Source organism: Argentina silus, assembly GCF_951799395.1.
Source record: "Argentina silus genome assembly, chromosome: 19".
Lineage (NCBI taxonomy): Eukaryota > Metazoa > Chordata > Actinopteri > Argentiniformes > Argentinidae > Argentina > Argentina silus.
Window position 1 is genome coordinate 10,199,719 of NC_139673.1, and position 20,047 is coordinate 10,219,765.

Here is a 20,047-nt window from a genome sequence, read left to right on the forward strand (position 1 = left end):
AGGTGATGAGAGATGGAGGGGTGTGCTGGTTTGTGACGGGGCGTAGGTGGGAGATGTGCTCATGTGTGACAGAGCTGTCAGGTTCTGGTGTGACGGCTTGTCATGTCTCCATTCTGAGCATGGCTCTGGGGGTCTATTGAGACGCTCTGCTGGGTTTTGAGTGTGTGTGTGTGTGTATGTGTGTGTGAGAGAGTGTGTATGTGTGTGTGAGAGAGAGAGTGTGTGTGTGTGAGAGAGAGTGTGTGTGAGAATGTGTGTGTGTGTGTGTATATGAGTGTGTGTGCGTAGAGAGAGATGATCTTCTGAGCCGGAGGGTGCATGTTGAGGAGGAATAATCACTCACAGATGAGCCTCTCTGCACCCACGTTCCTGCACACCTCCCCTGTCTCCATCCTGACGCCTATCGCTTGCTCTCTGCCCTCTTTCTGGTTCTTTCCCTCTCCTTCCACCCCCACCCCCCCTCCCTTCCCTGTTGTCCTTGCTATATCTCTCTTGAATTCTCATGAATAGAAGAGCAGAGCGATGTTCGGTGCTGTGAATCTCTCTGCCTCTGTAGTGTTGCATAGATCGCAGGGCTTATCACTGCTCTGACTCAGTTAGGCTCACAGCTCCGTGCGTGTGTGTGTGTGTGTGTGTGTGTGTGTGTGTGTGTGCGCACGAGAAGAGAATTGGAAATGTGTGGGACTGTTTTAGATGTGTGTGTGTGTGTGTGTGTGTGTGTGTGTGTGTGTGTGTGTGTGTGTGTGTGTGTGTGTGTGTGTGGTGTGGCTACTGAGCGAGGTGATAACTGCTGGCTTGGTTTTTGGGATTTACCCCCCTCTCTCTTTCCCTCTCTCTCTCTCTCTTTCCCTCTCTCTCTCTCCCTTTCACTACCTCTCTCCCTTTAACTTCCTATCTATCTCTCCCTTTATCTCTCTCCCTTTATCTCTCTCTCTCTCTCCCATTATCTACTTCTTCTCTTTCTCCCTCTCCCTTTATCTCCCTCCCTCCCTCTCTCTCTCTCTCTCTCTCTCTCTCGCGCTTTCTCTCTCTCGCTTTCTCTCTCTCTCAATCTTTCTCTGACTGCCGCGGGGTTTAGCAGTGGATTAGCACCAGCAGTGCTACACATTTCTATGATTTAATTTGGCAACAGTGTGTTTTTTTTACACCCGGTTCACAGATTACACCATATATTGTCTATCAGCTGGGCAGCAGCAGAGATTCAGTTATTAGTCCCCTCACACACACACCCTTCCCTTCCCTCCCCTCCCCTCCCCTCCCCTCCTGCTCAGAGTTGTTGTGTATGTGTGTAAGCTGCTAAGCGGATTTGGGAGGGTTGGGAGGGTTGGTGGGGGGCGGGGGGGGGGGGGGGGGGGGGGGGTGTAGAGGGAGCCTGGTAGTCTGCCTCCTGTAGAGGACATCGGTGCTGCAGGACCTGACCTGCTAATCCTGTTCAAGGCCACAAACCCTGTGCCATCAGCGTTCTTACAGTCTCAGACACACAACCACACACACAACCTCACGCGCGCACACGCACAGCACAGACCACACACACACACACACGTCAGGGCTGCTGTTTCACACTAGAGTGTGGGTGAGTAACTGACTTCCACGTACGTCTTGCGTGATATCATCATCAGAAGAAAATATGCCATTTAGCTGACGCTTTTATCCAAAGCGACTTGCATTGCAGTGAGTGCATCAATGTTTCAGTATATATGGTCCCAGCGGGAATCGATGTCAATACATCAAGTTACACACAGCGTTAATACAGCGTTAATACAGCGTTAATACATCAGGGGCGTCCAATACCATAACACACAAAAAACACTTCACTCCAAAAGTCTTTGTTCAATCTATGCTGTCTTTGTACACATGTATATTTCCTTGACAATGTGCTAAAATCCCATGTCATGTCTGTGTGTTAGGAACATTGGGAGCAGCCTGGTGATCACTAAGAAGGTGGAGGCCTGCTTTGGGACAGCCAACTTTGTGAAGGAGCTGGAGCACGCCCAGGCCCAGCTGACTCTGTCCTACAACCGCAGAGGAAACCTGGCCATCCACCTCATCAGCCCTATGGGGACACGGTCCACTCTGCTGGCTCCCAGGTACACACACACACACACACGCACGCACACGCGCGCGCACGGACGGACGGACACACGCATGCACAAACGAACATACACATACACACACACCATCCACCTCATCAGCCCTATTGGGACACGGGTCCCAGGTACATTTACACACACTCACTCACTCACTCACTCAGACAGACAGACACAGTCACAGTGTGATTTATAGTCCTTGTCTGTCCCCTCTCCCAGGCCACATGACTACTCCTCAGAGGGCTTTAATGACTGGGCCTTCATGACCACCCACTCTTGGGACGAGGACCCCCGTGGGGAGTGGACCCTGGAGATAGAGAACGTGGCTGGGGCCAGCGACTATGGTGAGACACCCTCCTTATACATATATATATATATTATACCACTACACTGACAGGCACCTTTATTTTACTGATATGGACTATTACTGGGAGAGTGATCTCAGGGGCAAGTGAAATGGGGACAGCATCTCTCTGAGTAGACGCAGGAATAGTCTGTGTGTGTCTTGTGTGTGTGTCTTGTGTGTGTGTCTTGTGTGTGTGTGTCTTGTGTGTGTGTGTCTTTGTGTGTCTTGTGTTGTTCCCAGGTCGCTAACAGGCAGTGTTTTATGCGGTGGCACTGAGGTGAAATAGCGTCGGTGTTTGTGTACGGAGAGCCTCCCTTTGTTCCCGTTTATAGTTCCCTGTCAAGGCGGCTCTCTTTAGCTCCTACACCCGCTCCTAAATCAGTCTCATTAAAGCACAGGGAGTAAATCAGGCAGGGGAGTGGGGCCCTGTGCTGGCCCAGGCTAACCCAGGCTAATCCAGGCTAACCCAGCCTCAGAGAAATGCCAAGGCTCCCCCCTGGTCATTCTTCTCTGTGTTTTCTTCATTTCTCTCATTCTGTCTTTTACCTCTCTCTCTCTATCTCTGTGTGTCTCTCTCTATCTCTGTTTCTCTCTCTCTCTCTCTCTCTCTCTCTCTGTCTCGTTCTCTCTCTCTCTCTCTCAGAACGGTGGGTATCCCTCAGTCCCTCCCTCTTAGACCAGTGATTTAGGAGCGTGGCCCCTCATGCCAAAGACTCCTGAGAAATGTTGTTTTTAACTCTTTTAAATAACGGGTCCGCAGAGAAACATGATGTCTGTCTGTCTGTACATTCATGCTTACTTCTCGGATTCTTTTTCAGTCGTTCCCTCCAGGAAATCCAAGAATCTAAAACAAGAAGGAGGGAAGCTACAATTACAGAAGCCACCCCTGAGGAGAGCCAAAGCCATGCTGTGTCGACTATGATTCTACTTTTCTTGTTTGTGTTTGACTCTCTCTCTCTCTCTCTCCCTCCCTCTCTCTCCCTTCTACCCCCTCCTCCCTTCTCCATCCCCTAGGCACTCTGACCCAGTTCACCCTGGTCCTGTTTGGTACGGGCTCCGACTCGCCCAGCTCGTCAGACAAGGACCTGTCCCAGTCCAGCAATGGCAGCTGTAAGACCTTCAACCTCAGACAGATCTGCATCGGTAAGACCACATGCAGTTACAACTCAACACCTCTAGTTGGTTAGCCTTTGTGATATTGTGGGCCTGAGATATTGAAATATTGAGCACTCTCTCTCATGTCAGTGTGGATGGCCTGTTTAGGTCAAACCATAGAGTAAGACGAGGAGAGACAGGAACACACTGACCCCTACAGGCTCCCTGGGGTAACTACCTAAAGCAGAGTGACTCAACACACTGTTTGCATCGAAACAGAATTTCAACTCATTTGTTGAAGTCGTTTATAACCTTTATCAAATGTTGACGTTACGTCGTAGACGTGGTTTCTTTCGCGAACGTGTGTCGCTCAGAGACGAAAACTTGAAAACAGGTTCATGTCTGTTTAGGTTCCATTGAGTTCAGAGAGCGGGGATGGAAAGGTATAATCAGAAACAGGCGACTCAAGGCAAACTTGTAACGACTGTCCCAGAGTCCCCCCCCCCCCTCCCCAGGACAATATCACCTCCCATATTTAGATATGTTTAGCTAGCTTGAGCAAAAATATATAAACAGTAACATTTTTCATGGTTTCATTGGAAGTTGCTTGATTGCTCATCATTATGATATCTTGATCAAGGACTGCTAGCAAGCTTCAGCTTCAGCTGTCTGACCGAAGCGTGGGCGAGGCTGCGTTGCCTGTCTGGGACGCTCATTTGAGGTAAACAAGTATGTGTCACAAACCCATGCTTGTGGGTCGTAACCCCCCCTCCCGTGCTCTGATTGGCTAGCGTGGTAGCTGGTGGGGCCTGGAGAATCAGCTTAAAAGCATCGTGTTGAACCTCAAGAGTGTTTGGACAGTACCAGGGCTCTGTTGGGGGTGTCTGGGTTTTTGGGGGCGGAGATCAAATTCTTCCAGTCAGCCACTGATTAGTGAAGCCAAAACAACCCTTGTTGACTAATTTGGGTTGGAATTTCCCCCACCCCCATTCTGCGCGCCCTCTTCCTCTCACCTCTGTCATCACCCCCCTCCCCCTCCCCCTCTCCTATCACCACCCCACCCCACACCTCTCTCTCTCTCTCTCTCTTCCTCCCTCCTCCTTTCCTATCCGGGAGAATGGGCCCAGAAGAGGGAGAGGGGGAGGAAGAGGGGGTCCTGTAGGGAATGGGAGATGGCAGTAGAGAGTCTGTGGGGTGTGTGTTAGGGGAGTGTGTAGAGTGTGTGTGTGTGTTTGTGTCAGAGAGAGAGAGAGAGAGAGGTACACTAAGCTTCCTTAATCATGTGGAGAGATGCGGGACCAAAGGTCGCTGCTGTTGTGGTCATAACAAAGAAACTAATACCGCTGCTAAACCGCCCATGAGAATAATGTGTGTTTGTGATTATATTTCTAACCGTTTTTTTTTTGTATTTATTTATTTATTTTTCCTCTCAAAGCACTGCTTGGGGCATAAATAACGGTATGCGCCCGTGGATATTTGTTGATAACCCAGGTACTTCTACATGCTGCGTTTTTTTTTTTTTTACCTCAGCACACAAATCCGCAAGCTGTGTGTGTAAGCAGCAGCAGCAGCAGCAGCAGCTTATGTTGAGGGGACTTTCATAGGCTGGTGATGATGGTGAAGCTGCCTTTTAATGACCGATAAGGCGATGCATTATGAATGCATGACTGACGTGGCTTTTTTTTGTTGCAATACAGTACCTTGTATGACACCCTTTGGTTGGAAGATTGCGCTGTACTCATCGTAGTCAGCTGGACTATTTTGACCGTCAGCAATGTTAAAACGTGTCAGTGTTTTTGTGGTTTTCAAACATTGCTTTGATGCTATTCCCCCAACCCCACCCCCCCCCTTCTCTGTTGTCCTTGTCTTTGCAGAGTGCAGTGCTGGCTACTACCTCTTCCAGGAGGGCTGTGTGAGGGACTGTCCTGCGGGCTACACCGTCGGCTCCCTGCCCGTCAACTACACACGCGGCAACTTTATCGAGCCAGCCTCCGTCCCCGCCTGCCTGCCGTGCCGGCCCCCCTGCCTCACCTGCAACGGCCTCAGTCCCCTGGCCTGCCTGTCCTGCCTCCCTCACAGCCACCTGGACCCCATCTCTGGCACCTGCCTGCACCTCAACCAGATCCAGAGGGAGTCCCCCGGCAGCTTCATGGTGGGCCAGGGCCACGCCGGGCCGCAGCCCGAGCTCAGCTCCCACCTCCCGGTCACCATCGCCGTGCTCAGCTGCATGGTCATCATGGCCACCTTCGCCGGCGTGTTTGTGCTGCTCCAGCTGCGCTCGGGCGCGCTCACCAAGCTGCCCTCGCTGGAGGCCGGGGCGGGCCTGAGGGCGGGCTTCAGCCTGGGGGGCAACCGGGTGGTCTCGTACCGCGGCATCCCCACGGTGTGGGGCGACGACGGGCTGAACACGGACTCCGACAACGAGGACTTTGACGTCCACAACGAGAGGACTGCCTTTATCAAAACACAAAGTGCTCTTTAACCCCCCTCCTCTCCTCCTTCCTCTGCTTTCTACAACCCCCCCCCCCTACACCCCACCCCACCCCCCCACTCTGACAGGACTCGTCTAATCCCCCGTCTGGGCTGCCACCATCCTATCACGGTCTCCTCGGGTTTCTCTCTTCCTGTTTCCCCTCCTCCTCCTCCTCCCTCTGATTGAGTTCTTCCCCTCATGGTCCTTTCTTGTTTTCCTCTCTGCTGCGGGCGACTTGATTGGAGGCTGGGGTCTCTCGGGGAGGGGGGGGGGGGGGTCCAGGGATGGCCTGAGCGCTCCAGGTTCACACTTGGGTGCTTTTCTATTAAACTGGCTCTCTGCCTCCTCTCGTCCCCTCAATCACAGAGCCCAGTTTCCCCACGGCTTCACGATGTCCCTGTGTCACAATAAACAAACCATTATTGTTGGCTTTCTCCCTCTTTTTGTTTTTTTGCTTTCATCAGTCCCAATGAATTAGCCGGAAGACTAAGGCTGGGTGGGTGGTTGAGTGTATGTATGTGTGTGTTGTGGGCAGATGTGTGTGTTGTGCGGGGGAGAGAGAGAGAGTGTGTGTGTGTGTGTGTGTGTGTGTACAGTACTGTATGTGTGTGGGGGGAATTAAAGCAGGGTGGACAGTGAAGTGTAGTCAAGTGTGCTGAGAGGCCACACACACAAACAAACACACACACACACACACACACACAGCTTAGTATTCACAATGAGTATTCACCATGCCAGTGTGTGCTGAACCAGCCTTAGGCGATGCTGCAGACTGAGACTGAGACAGTATCTCTCTGGATAAATACATGGCTATGAGTCATTACACTCACAATGCTCATTCTCCCCCCCCCAGCTTGGAATTCATGAAACGTTACACTTATTCCAAGCAGTTTAGAAATGCTGGATTATGCGATTCAGGAGGTTAAATTGGGTCACCTCACCTCCTCTCCTCTCTGCTCTCCGGTGGGGAGGGGGGTGAGGTTGGTGGTGTTGGGGGGGGGGGGGGGGTTCCGAGCACTCGCTGCCAGATCCCTAAAGATAGATGAATCACACAGTAAGCCCAGCTCGCCTCCTCACTTTACTGAGACCAGAGAAGAAGAATGTTAATGCCCCTAATAAACTCCATTCCCAAGCCAGATTTACCCAAGGAACAATTCATTTGACCTTCCTCTCACATTTTCTAATAGCTGTGATCACATGCCGGGGGGGGGGGGGGGGGGGGGTTGTAGTATTGGGAGAGTATGTGTGTGTGTGTGTGTGTGTGTGTGTGTGTGTGGGGTGGGGGGGGGGGGTTCAGTATATGTGATTTTTAACACAAGGGCTAGTGGGCTACTCAAAGCAGCTATTGAGTGACAGAGAGAGAGAGAGAATGAACTGTACTAGAGAGAGAGAGAGAGAGAGAGAGAGAGAGAGAGAGAGAGGTTTTACGCACTGCAGAGCAGACAAACTAACAAAGCCTGGTGATGATGACGACTGTACCAGACTTCTGTCTCTGTGCTCTGCTGCGCCTAAATCCACTTCTCGTCATAGCCACTTTGTACTACAGTATGTTGGTGTTATACGGTACCTCACGGTACCTCTGAGACAAGTGCAGAGAGGTGTGTGTGTGTGTGTATGTGTGTGTGTGTGTGTGTGTGTGTGTGTGTGTGTGTGAGACCAGTGAGTAGCGAATCTTCTTGTCAGACATTCTAGTGAAACGTGAGTTGTGTGCAGGCTAAGCTGTGATCGTTAGCTAGCCTGTGGATTAGTCGTTTCTCCTTCCTTCTGCCGTTCAAGAAAAGAGGGCAGAGTTTGAACTGAACTGAGATTGGCTTGAAGCAAACTTCTTTGATATCATTTTTTTTAACAGTCCTGTTTGAATATTAATCACAACTTCTCTCCACTCGGCCTGCAATCTTCAGCTTGGGGTGTCTGATGTAAACTAGAGATTATCTGTTCAATATCCTTGCCAATTAATTATTATCCTGAATGACACTACAGCTTGTAGATGTATTCCAAGGGAGTCTTTATTCATATCTTTATTGAAAGTAATTTCATTGGGGTGTGGGGGGGGGCTGCAAATCTTACTTATACAATCTGCACCTCATAAATTCATCCAGTGAACAAATATTGGATCCATCCTTCGTTTTTTTTTTGTTGTTGTTCATGATTAATGTTGAAGAGATTTTCCATCTTCACTGCATAACAGGGGCCTTGCTGAGAGGGGTTGTCATGGCGATGACATGCATATAAGATTGATGCAGCTGCTCATGCCGTCCTCCAGCTCAGACATCACAGCGATGGCAAACTATGTATGTTTCCTCCTTAATAATGAGTGATTATATAGGTCAAGAGTGAGAACTCTTCAAGAGAAGGATTTATCTTGAGAGTAGGACTTTCTCCTCTCATTGATTTACGCTTTATAAAGTAATAAAGCTGCAATGTCTTCATGGACAATGCCAGGGCTATAGGCCTGCAGAGTGTGTGTCTGCTCTCTCTCCTCCCTCCCTGTCCTGGCACAGCTTAAATGTGCTGATTTATCCCCTATGAATATATTGTTTTTAGGATTGGTTTCGGAGAGCGGTTTCGCCTGTGTTTTAAATCTTGGGTAATTAAAAAGGGGGATTGAGGGAGACGTAATCTCCAGACACACACTCATGGTTGGCTGCTCTCTGGGTGCAGAGTAATGTCTGTGGTGACATCATCCTTGGTCAAAGTTGGCAGAGATGGAATGTTGTCATTGAGCCGTGGTGGATGAGCAGCGCGGTAATGCCTGCCTGCTGCCTTTGACACTCGTATATTCCCTCAAAGTGAAGAAGTCACTTTGATAAATCCTTGAATGGCGCACTCTCTATCTCTCAGCCTCGGGTCATCGCTAAGGCAACCGTATAAACGTCCCGACATACTTCACCCACTTATGTTATCGCTTGGCGTCCAACTCGGTTGGTCACTTTGAAATGTTGAAATCTGTAAATTGTGTGTACTCGTGTGGTGTGCAGAGTGTAAAGCATGTCTACAGAAACGGGCAGTCTTACATGAAACTTCCAGTCACTAGGGAGGTTGTGCCCCCTACAGTACAGACCCAATACTACAGCTGTCACAGGTCGTTGCCCAATTTCACAACTTGAACCCCTCTTCTCCATCGTCCAGTCACTTGTGTCGATCTGGGAGTACTGGATAGGTGTGAATCCCAGGGTGGTCATTTCATATTGCCTGTCAGTGGTGGAGCTATTACCATATTGCCTATACCCGTTATACTATAGCCAGGAGTAGGCTTGAGGGGATTGGGCACGTTTGAGGGCAGCAGAATGTCTGGCATGACCAAAGACAGGACGAGAGAGAGAGAGTTGAGTTGAGATGAGATGTGCTCCAGATTACTGAGTCTAAAGGTGGGGTGATCTGAGAGCTGTGTTGTGATGCACCGATTTCATTAATCAGTTGAATTTGTCTTTCAGAGCTCTTTCTGTAATTCCTGCCTTTGAAAGCAGAGTGATCTCTCTGCCTTCCTGCTCCGTGCAGGTCAGATAGGAGATCAGAGATCTGCATTGACATTATGTACAGTTGAGGACGTAGGTTGAGAATGTATCCCATCCAATGTACCCCATCCCATTCCAATCCCATCCCATACACAAAAGGGCTGTGTGTGTGTCTGTGTGTCTGTCTGTGTGCGTGCGTGCGTGTGTGTGTGTGTGTGTGTGTCTGTCTGTGTGTCAGTGTGTGTGTGTGTGTGTGTGTGCGTGTGCGCGTGTGTGTGTGTGTGTGTGTGTGTGTAATTACAAAAGAATCATACTTTTGAGGGTTTAACAGGACTCCGGACACACAAGCCCAACGCAGCCCTGTCGACCTGGTCACATCTGTACTTATGAGGTCATTGGCTTGTGGCTACATACCGTACCTTACACAGACAGTGATCTATGAATAATGTAAAATAATGACTATCTTAGATGGGACATACAACTCTAAAATAAGGCCTATTTTTGTACTATATATATGGTGCAGTGTAATTTTCTTGTAATTTAAAGATTTTGTTTTTGCTCTTTTGTTTAATTTTTTCCTTTTTATTTAATTGATGTCAATATGCGGATTATAGAGTCTACGAAAAATAAAGATCTATGCAAACTTCAGAATGTGTTGATTCTTTTATAAATGTTGGCAGTTATATATTTGATGATATGTGCACATATCTTACGACAAGAACCAAAAAGAATTTACAACTAGATTCAACTGAGTACAGACATTTACAGTGGGCCCACAATATACACAACAGAATGCTGCAAGGGAATGCAATGACACTGAACCTTTGGAGTCAGAGTTTGTAAGTGTTCATCTGACAGAGGTGGTAATACAAACTTGTTTGAGTGTGGTGCAAGATAAATAGCCCGTCTCTGCAGGTACATCAACATTAGGCTGACTGTGTATTGCTTCAAATAAGGTATCTGACCTCCACCCTTCTGGACGTGTGAACTGGACAGGTAAATTGGAAATGTAGAAATGTAAAAGTTGGCATTGTTCCTTGCCGTGAGAAGATGACACAAACATTTCTGTGCCGTGAACACGACACAATATCCTTGTGAGACCATTCATCTTTTGAAATGAATTCTTTTTTTTTGTGCTAACAAGTGCAAAAGCTCAGACTTCATATTCAGTGGCCATTCACCAAGTACAGAATTCTCCTGACCTTAACGTATTCTATATTCATGGCACGTCCCACAAGTAGAACACACACATACTATAGCTATATTTCCAATTGCCCACTTGTTTTTTAGTGGGTCATACTGTACATTGTTTGGCTATTATATCAATTGATTTTCAGCTGTAAAATTCCAGTTGAGTGTATTAGTATGATCATGAGGGCGGCCAGGCCTTGCTACTGTTGTTCTTCAATTCACAGATACCTGCTTATCCGCTGTTACGCCTGCTATTGACTCACGCTTAATTATATTATTTAGGTAAACTGCCTTTGCTGTGACAACCGAGCATTCAGCCACCCGTCCTACTCTACTGGTGATAAGGCTGGTTTCCTGGTTCAGGTTAGTGAAAAGAGCCGCAGAGATCGACGTGAACCCGCTTCTCCCGGTACAGTCAATGCATCTGCCGAAACCCTGTCGCTTCGCAATAGATTTATGACGGTCAATAAACACTTGAAACGTCGGATCAGAGAGAGCTGGACAGCTTGATATAAACAAAGGTGAGGCTATTTTCCTAGGAAGATCATGTACGCTTCGCTTATTTAATGCCTTATTCAACTCACACCTTTATCATCCATATGCTATAAAACATGTAGGTTATCGGATCAGCGTAAGTAATGAGGGTAAGATACTGTAGTAGGTTAGGCTATCATAGCATGTAACGTTATACTCGATCCGGGAACTCTCAGTGTCGTGAATAGCTCTATACAGTCTGACACAGTCTCAATGATAATTTCCCCCATCAGAGGACAACGGTCAGCTAGAAATAATCATATTCCTGTTAGATTTACATTCTATTTTCAGGGATCGTCTTATGACTTACCGGTCACTGTACATCAGTGGTAGCTGGTGGAGGCAGAAATCGAAGGACGGACTCATTGTAATGCCTGTAAGGGTACAAGGAATGGTATCAAACCATTGATCCTTATGGACAGTGAAGCTAGCTCTCCTGGTATTTACATACAAGGAATGGTATCAAACCATTCATCCTTATGGACAGTGACGCTAGCTCTTCTGGTATTTACATACAGTATTGATGATAGACATAGTTCAATAGGCTGTAGCCGTCTCTACAGTGCAATGACAGTAGCACAGATGTTATTTTATGTTGCAACATAAGTTAACACGTTAAACATTTTCTCACGCTAGAGTGAAACAGAAGTCAGCAGCTTTGTATTCAAAGAGGAAGTTCAACCTAAACGGGTTTTTTTTTTAAATGTATTTGTAAGGAGGTCTGGGTCAACAACACTCATGGCACCTCTAGTAGGCCATTTAGAGGACAGCATAAACTATGTTAAAGTTGTCCAGAGTAATTTTGATCAGGGCTGAAGAGTTCTATACAGATACAATAACATTGATAATAGATATAACAAGAACAGAGGTAAGTCGAATATCAATAAGGTGGTATTTAAATTAAGATTTCATTTGGAATGGCCTTACTTCAATGTCCAGAATGTAATTGAGTGTAAGCTTAAAAAAGAATACATGAATTTCGATAACTGACTTAATCGAGGGGGAAGCAGTTTGTTATGTTTTTAAATACTAACTATAAAGGATGGTAAATATGAGAATTACCTCTGAAGGTCCCTAAGAAGTTCTAAGAAGGTTCTTAAAAGGTCTCCAGAATGTACACATGACCTGAGAATGTCCTGGAGGATGTCAGTAGATAAGGCAATCTATTGAATAAAAAGTGTGTGGGAGGGTGGGGGCAAAAATTCAATTTTCAAAAAGCAATGTTTGTCACTGTGTCTGGTCTCTGCTGTGGCTCTGTTCTCAGTGTGTCTGTTCTCAGTGTGTCTGTTCTCTGCTGTGGCTCTGTTCTCACTGTGTCTGTTCTCACTGTGTCTGTTCTCACTGTGTCTGTTCTCACTGTGTCTGTTCTCAGTGTGTCTCTGCTGTGGCTCTGTTCTCAGTGTGACTGGCTGTCCTGGGTGTAGAGCGATGGGCTACGGGGAGGACATGTGGTGCCCTCAGGCGCACACGGCCCTGATGCGGCTGCAGGACTCAGAGCTGCGTCTGATGGAGGTCATGAAGAAGTGGATGAGCCAGCGGGCCAAGAGTGACCGGGAGTTCTCTGTTCAACTGCACCAGATGGCTGCCATGGTGGAACGACTTGACGGCCCACAGCCCGGTGGAGGACTGGACTACATCAGCCAACTGAACAAGGTGTGTGTGTGTGTGTGTGTGTGTGTGTGTGTGTGTGTGTGTGTGTGTGTATAATGTATATTTGTGTCTTTCAAATATACATTAAATAGATTTTTCACCATTATTGATAAGTAGACTCATCTACTTTCTCATTCTCCTCTCTTTCTTTGGCTTGCTCTCTATCTCCGTCTCTCTGTCTCTCCCCCGCGTCTCTCTGGCTGGTTCAGTCGTGGGGAGTGCTGGTGTCTCAGACGGAGAGTCTGAGTCGTGTGATGCAGCGGAGGTCTGAGGAGCTGCAGGTGGGGCCGCTCAGCAAGTTGACCCTGCTCATCAGAGACAAGCAGCAGCTGCGGAAGACCTACTCTGAGCAGTGGAGCCAGCTCAGCCAGGAGCTCAGCAGGGTCAGACACACACACACACACACACACACACACACACACACACACCATGTGTAGTATGATCTCATTACCAACACATTTAGACCCACTTGCTCCAAGGGTTTTTCCCCTTCCTTATCCCACACACGCAACAGCATTTAAAAACTCTTCCCGGGGGCATGCCTCAGGACTCTCCTAGCAAAATATGTCTTGCCTCATGTCCACGTCTTGGCACACACACCACACACTCATGCATATACTCACACACACACACACACACACACACACACACACACACACACACACACACACACAGTACTTACACTTATATTACAGTTGTTTACGTATTTATGAACATGAACATCTGTTTTCTCTGATGATAACACCAAGGCGTATCTCCTCACATAGAGGAGTAGTTTTAGCTCGCTGATGCTTTCAGTTTCTGTTCCACTATATGTATATATACTATACTATATATACTATAGTACAGACATATACAGTACAGAGAGTTGCAGTGAAATGAGAAATGTACAGTTAAAAATAACCACTGTAATTTGTTGGCTATGATGCTATTATAGTTTCAGTCTTGACGCAGATATTTGAGCGTTATTTTTGCTCATGCAGTATTTGGCCCCATTGTTTGGCCCCATTGTTATTTGTTGCTGTGGTTTCATTATAGAGAGATGTGCTCTTGCATCATTTCAATAAGGAAGTGTACTCTAGCAGTTTTAATGGACAACTACTTTATTTGTACTAACCTTTGTTATCTGGTGTTCTGGATTTGAAAACCTAGAACATAAAGAGGTGGTACAGATGCTTCAGTTTTGATAGGGTTAAATGATTAAGAATTGCCTCCATTCAGTGCCGTTCTTTTTCACTCGTATGCATACAGTACAAGCCTTCCTCTTTGAAATGCTGAGCTGCACTGTTGTGGCAACTTCATTAACAGACAGCAGTCAGATGAAATGAAACCCAATAGACCGTAGCTCAGTTTGGTCATTGTTGTCTAATTGACAATTGCTCTTGCATATCAAACACATTTTGATGAGGAAAAGCCATCCGGGACAATAGTTGCCTCCCTTTCCTGTGATTTCTTTCATTACCCCATTACAGCCAACAAATGATGTGTTCATTTTCATTGAAGTGCTGGTTTTATGGATGGCAGTTTGTTCATTTCCCGGGTCAGGAGTTTTCATTGTACAATACAATCAAAGCCCAGGTCTCATAACAGGAAATGCTGTCACATACATACACTCACTGAACACTTTATTAGGAACACTATACTAATACTGAGTAGGGCCTCTCTTTATTAGAACACTATACTAAAACTGAGTAGGGCCTCTCTTTATTAGAACACTATACTAAAACTAAGTAGGGCCTCTCTTTATTAGAACACTATACTAAAACTGAGTAGGGCCTCTCTTTATTAGAACACTATACTAAAACTGAGTAGGGCCTCCCTTTATTAGAACACTATACTAAAACTGAGTAGGGCCTCCCTTTATTAGAACACTATACTAAAACTGAGTAGGGCCTCCCTTTATTAGAACACTATACTAAAACTGAGTAGGGCCTCCCTTTATTAGAACACTATACTAAAACTGAGTAGGGCCTCCCTTTATTAGAACACTATACTAAAACTGAGTAGGGCCTCTCTTTATTAGAACACTATACTAAAACTGGGTAGGGCCTCTCTTTATTAGAACACTATACTAAAACTGAGTAGGGCCTCTCTTTATTAGAACACTATACTAAAACTGGGTAGGGCCTCTCTTTATTAGAACACTATACTAATACTGGGTAGGGCCTCTCTTTATTAGAACACTATACTAATACTGGGTAGGGCCTCTCTTTATTAGAACACTATACTAAAACTGGGTAGGGCCTCTCTTTATTAGAACACTATACTAATACTGGGTAGGGCCTCTCTTTATTAGAACACTATACTAAAACTGGGTAGGGCCTCTCTTTGCTCTCAAAACAGCCTGAATTCTTTGTGGCATTGATTCCACAAGATGTTGGAAACGATTCCTTTGAGATTCTGGTCCATGATGACATGATTGCATCACACAATTCCTGCAGATTTTTCAGGGACATTTTCAAGCTGTGAATCTCCCGTTCTACCACATCCCAAAGGTGTTCTATTGGACTCAGATCCGGTGACTGGGAAGGCCACTGAAGAACACTGAACTCATTGTCATGTTCATGAAACCAGTTTGAGACGACTTTTGCTTTGTGACATGGTGCATTATCATGCTGGAGGTAGCCATTAGAAAATGGGTAAATTGTGGCCATGAAGGGATGCACATGGTCAGCAACAATACTCAAATAGGCTGTGGCATTCAAGCAATGATTGATTGGTACTAACGGGCCCAAAGTGTGCCAAGAAAACATTCCCCACACCATTACACCACCTCCACCATGAGAAGGTGTACAGGTGTTCCTAATAAAGTGTTCGGTGAGTGTACTATGGCAGTGGAAAGTGATGATCACTTTCCACTAGCAGGGTTTGTCACAGACCACTTCCTGCTCAAACCCCTGTGTGAAGAGAGAAGTGTGTGTGTGTGTGTGTGTGTGTGTGTGTGTGTGTGTGTGTGTGTGTGTGTGTGTGTGTGTGTGTGTGTGTGTGTGTGTGTGTGTGTGTGTGCACACGTGCGCGCGGCGGGTGGTCGTGCGTCTACTCTTTGATGAGTAGTGGCTCTCTCTGATCTGTCTCTGTCTGCAACACCTATTTCCTGGAGGGTTAATAGTGTGTGCAGACTTTTGTTTCAACCCAGCACCACCAAACCACTTCATTTAACTAATCGTCTAACCATGGTCTTCGGTCTAAACCAAAGTCAAATCATGCTCTTTTAAAGCTTAGTTGCCTTCACACAAACCAAATTCAGACGAATTGCAACACTCCAGCAGCACCTACGTAGTACAGCGTCACCTCTACCTCTCTCTCATGTGTGTGTGTGTGTGTGTGTGTGTGTGTGTGTGTGTGTTCTCCTTGGTTTCCTCTGTGATGGCTGTGGCGTGTGTTTAGGTGACTCAGACGGATCTGGAGAGGCTGAAGGCCACCTACAGACAGCTGGTGAGGGATGCAGCACAGGCCAAGAGGAAGTACCAGGAGGCCAGTAAAGGTAGGGAGTCTGGCTGCGTCTCGCTTCCCTAAACAGCACCATGCAGATTCACTCTCACTCTGACAGCCTGACAGATGATGATCATGGCCGACTCGTAGTTCCGTTTAGAAAGCAGTCCTAATTATGCCCCAGCAAATGAATGTCTGATCACTCTCTGTTAGTGTATGTGTGTCTTGTGTGTGATTCTAGTTTGTGTGTGTGTTTATACATTATTTTTGTATTATATGTGTGTGTCCTCTATATACTGTATATATATACTATATATATATATGTATGTGTGTGTGTGTGTGTGTGTGTCTAGATAAGGAGCGTGAGAAGGCCAAGGTGCGCTACATCAAGGCTACACTGAGGCTACATGAGCTGCATAATGAGTATGTCCTGTCAGTCCGTGCAGCCCAGGTATACCATGAGCACCACTACAGCCAGGCCCAGCCAGCCCTGCTCAATGCACTGCAGAGCCTTCAGCAGGAGATGGTGCACGTACTGTGAGTGTGTCTGTGTGTCTGTGTGTCTTTGTCTGTGCGTGCGTGCGTGCGTCAGTAAAACAACAATAAAAATAGTTAAAGATTAAAAGCATGGTTTTAAAAAGATGGGTTTTGAGGGATCGTTTGAAGAAGGAGAGCGCACTGGATTCGTTGATGTGGTTTGGGAGAGTGTTCCAAAGGGTGGGGGCTGTAGTGGAGAAAGCCCGGTCCCCCCCAGGTCCGGTGTTTAATACTTAGTATGTGCATGTGTGTTTACATATGTGTGTGTTATTTGTGTTACAGTGGAAGTTCCCTAATTCTGTTTTCCCATTTGGTCATTGAAATGCAGGTTTTTTTTTTTTATTTCACATGATTTCCTTCCCTCTCAAACGCGGCTGGGAAAGTTTGATGTAATAGAGTTGTTTTTGGTGGTTAACCCAAACCAACGCTTACATCACATTACTTCTGCATCTCCCTGACATCTTCCCTGTGACTCAGGAAGGAGATCCTGCAGGAGTACCTTGACATGTCCAGCCTCCTGCACCAGGACGTGGTCTGCGTCCATAAGGACATGTCCACTGCTCTACAGGCCATAGAAGCACACAGAGAGTACGAGAGCTTCATCCAACAGAACAGGTACACAACCGCTGCACTGCCCATTCTAAAATGATACCGTTCTGTACAAAATAGAGTGCATCTATTTTTGTAATACAGGATAGGGTGATGGGATTCATTTGTGGCTGAGTCTTGGTTGATGTGAATTTGTAGTTATTCCGGGTGTCTTACTGATTTTTTTGGTTGTGTTATTCTTGCGGCAGGTCCGTAGGTGAGGTTCCTGTGTGTGTGGAGTTTGACTCTGGTCTTCTGGAGGACACAGATCAGCTAAAGGCTGGAGAACTGGAGCTCAATGAGCTCACTGTGGAAGGGATACAGCACAGGTGAGTATACACACACACACACACACACACACACACACACACACACACACACACACACATACACACACACACACACACACACACACACACACACACATACACCATGTGTAGTATGATCTCATTACCAACACATTTAGACCCACTGTGCTCCAAGGGTTTTTCCCCTTCCTTATCCCTCTACCCCCCCCTCCCCCTCCACCACCACCACCACACCCAAGGCTAACTGCAGTGGAGGAGGAGCTGCTGTCCCTGGCTGGTACTGTGGGCTGCCAGCAGGCCTCAGTCAACCAGCTGGAGCTGGAGCTGGAGGCAGAGGAGGAGGGCATCAGGAGGGGACAGAGGTGAGCTAACTACGCTTAAAATTATGTTAATAATACTAGAATAAAATATAGTAATTCAGAAGTGAAATAAGATATTCAGTGCATGTGGCCCATTTGGGAATAACTCTAGGACCGTGTTCCAACCAACTGAGCCATCGGAACTACAAAGATGAGCCAACCTGGGCCTAACCGGGTTAGAAGTTAGCCCTGACTGCACCAAGCCTCCCTCCCTTCACCAATACTAACAAAAAATAAGAACCTTGTATCCGATATGTAAAGGAGCAGGGCCTAAGTTGGTTGGAAACCACCGCAGCGAAATTCAGTTCGAACAACATCCCTAATAATAATATAACCCCCCCCGAATGACGAATAAACATGAGTGACAACATGTTTATATACAAACTGAGTGTTGGGTAGTTTTAGAAAATGTTTTTTTCCAGACCAAAACAGCATTCATAAATGAAATATTTCTTTCAAGGGATCTCATTCCCTGATCGCTACCAATTAAACATAGTCATTACGACCATTAGAAAGCTTTTAAGTGTGTTTTGGTGTAGCTCCTTTCGCCTGGGCTGTGCCTCTGCAGTCCTATCAGAGTAGTTTAGCCTCCTCCCCTCTCCTCATCCGCCGCGCTCGCTGGCTAATCTGGGAGGTCTCAGGAGGTTGACTGACTGGGCCTTATGATTATGAATGTAAGATGGTGATATGAGGAATGTTCTCCAGCCCCTCTCTACTAATTTGTCTTGGTTTCTATGGCTGTCTGCCGTTATTAGAGGTTTCCCCTGACTCAGAGGGAGTTATTAAGTCATTAAGAAGCTCCATGGTGCACAGACAGAGTTACAGTGGTGAATGAAAGTCTGCTGGTGTTCAGCGCTGCTCAGGGGAACGGGCTTCTGCTTAATGAGTCGTGTGTTTGATCAAACGCACTGGAAATCAACGAGGACAGGCAGGAGTGACTGGATGCTTCCTTTATTCGTAAAGAACTCCTTTACCCGAGTGGTTGTTTCATATTGCATGCAGTGGGCTGCTATTGCTGTAAGAGAGCCTCTGCACAAGTGTTAAGGTTTAACTGTACTGTAAACGATGGACCATTCGACCATCATGCTTGGGTGAGACTGTCGGTCAAGTGCCATTCTGTTGGTGTAGCCTGTGAAGTACTGCTTCACCATTGGTTGAAGTAGTTTCAATGGTAGCACAGATGCTTTATGACTTGGCTGACTCAGCCTCTCTCTCCCTGCAGGGTGTACCAGTTCAGTAAGAGGCATGCACTGGAGGAATGCCGACAGCAGGTGGCGCTGTCCCTTGGGGCCCGAGCCAGACTGGAGGCCCAGAGGCTACTGCTGACAGGGAAGCTGGACTGGCTTGGGACACGTGACGCTCCACCTGTCCTGGGGCTGGAGGACGACCAAATCTCCCTCTCCTCCACCACCTCCAGTGTAGGTCGTGTCTGCCTATCTGTCTGTTTGTCTGTCTGTCTCTCTGTTTGTCTGTCTGTCTGTCTATCTCTGTTTGTCTGTCTGTCTGTCTGTCTGTCTGTCTAACCCATCTTGTGTAACTGTAATGATGTAAATGCTTTAATGTTCCCACGCTTGTGGAGTTGCAAGTTGTAAGCATGGTTTTGTAACCCTACAGTACAAGGCAGGTGGCGGAGTACAGACTCACTCAACCAGTCTGTGCTCGTCTGTACTGCAATAAACCTGTCCCTGTTGAGGTGCATCCATCCTTATTGTTTCAGGCCATGACAGGGCATGACTCAGCATTCTGGTGCTTTACATAATGGCCACTTGCCCAGTAGCTATGGGTGTCATGGCAGCGATACCTTCACATTGTTTTTATTCAGGGAGTCTTCCTCACACCCGTAAACACTAAAACAAACAAGTTATTGTGTAACACTGTTGTATATAGACAACTTGCCTGTTGAACAAACAAAAAATATTTGAGACCGCGTGCACACATGTGCACACATCCTGCATTCCATTGGGTGAGGCTCTCACACACAAATATGGTCAT

General features: G+C 46.8%; 2 protein-coding genes across 5 annotated transcripts in view; both read left to right on the forward strand.

The window, feature by feature from the left end:
• The window catches only part of furina (furin (paired basic amino acid cleaving enzyme) a), a 69,530-nt gene extending 62,347 nt beyond the window's left edge, over window positions 1–7,183 (forward strand). For all 3 annotated transcript variants that reach the window (XM_083691406.1, XM_083691407.1, XM_083691408.1), the window contains exons 13-16: window positions 1,908–2,087; window positions 2,307–2,431; window positions 3,448–3,576; window positions 5,403–7,183. In XM_083691406.1, coding sequence (XP_083547532.1) covers window positions 1,908–2,087; window positions 2,307–2,431; window positions 3,448–3,576; window positions 5,403–6,010 — 1,042 coding nt within the window. In that variant the 3' untranslated portion in view covers window positions 6,011–7,183. The remainder of the gene's footprint in view (window positions 1–1,907; window positions 2,088–2,306; window positions 2,432–3,447; window positions 3,577–5,402) is intronic.
• A 3,847-nt stretch (window positions 7,184–11,030) lies between these two features.
• fes (FES proto-oncogene, tyrosine kinase) overlaps window positions 11,031–20,047 on the forward strand; it is a 15,828-nt gene continuing 6,811 nt past the window's right edge. Inside the window, exons 1-9 of one of the 2 annotated variants that reach the window (XM_083690983.1) lie at window positions 11,031–11,168; window positions 12,554–12,834; window positions 13,041–13,214; window positions 16,219–16,315; window positions 16,617–16,800; window positions 17,278–17,415; window positions 17,598–17,717; window positions 17,936–18,058; window positions 19,278–19,473. In XM_083690983.1, the coding sequence (XP_083547109.1) occupies window positions 12,610–12,834; window positions 13,041–13,214; window positions 16,219–16,315; window positions 16,617–16,800; window positions 17,278–17,415; window positions 17,598–17,717; window positions 17,936–18,058; window positions 19,278–19,473 (1,257 nt within the window). In that variant the 5' untranslated portion in view covers window positions 11,031–11,168; window positions 12,554–12,609. The remainder of the gene's footprint in view (window positions 11,169–12,553; window positions 12,835–13,040; window positions 13,215–16,218; window positions 16,316–16,616; window positions 16,801–17,277; window positions 17,416–17,597; window positions 17,718–17,935; window positions 18,059–19,277; window positions 19,474–20,047) is intronic. The other variant, XM_083690982.1, reaches the window with a different exon arrangement.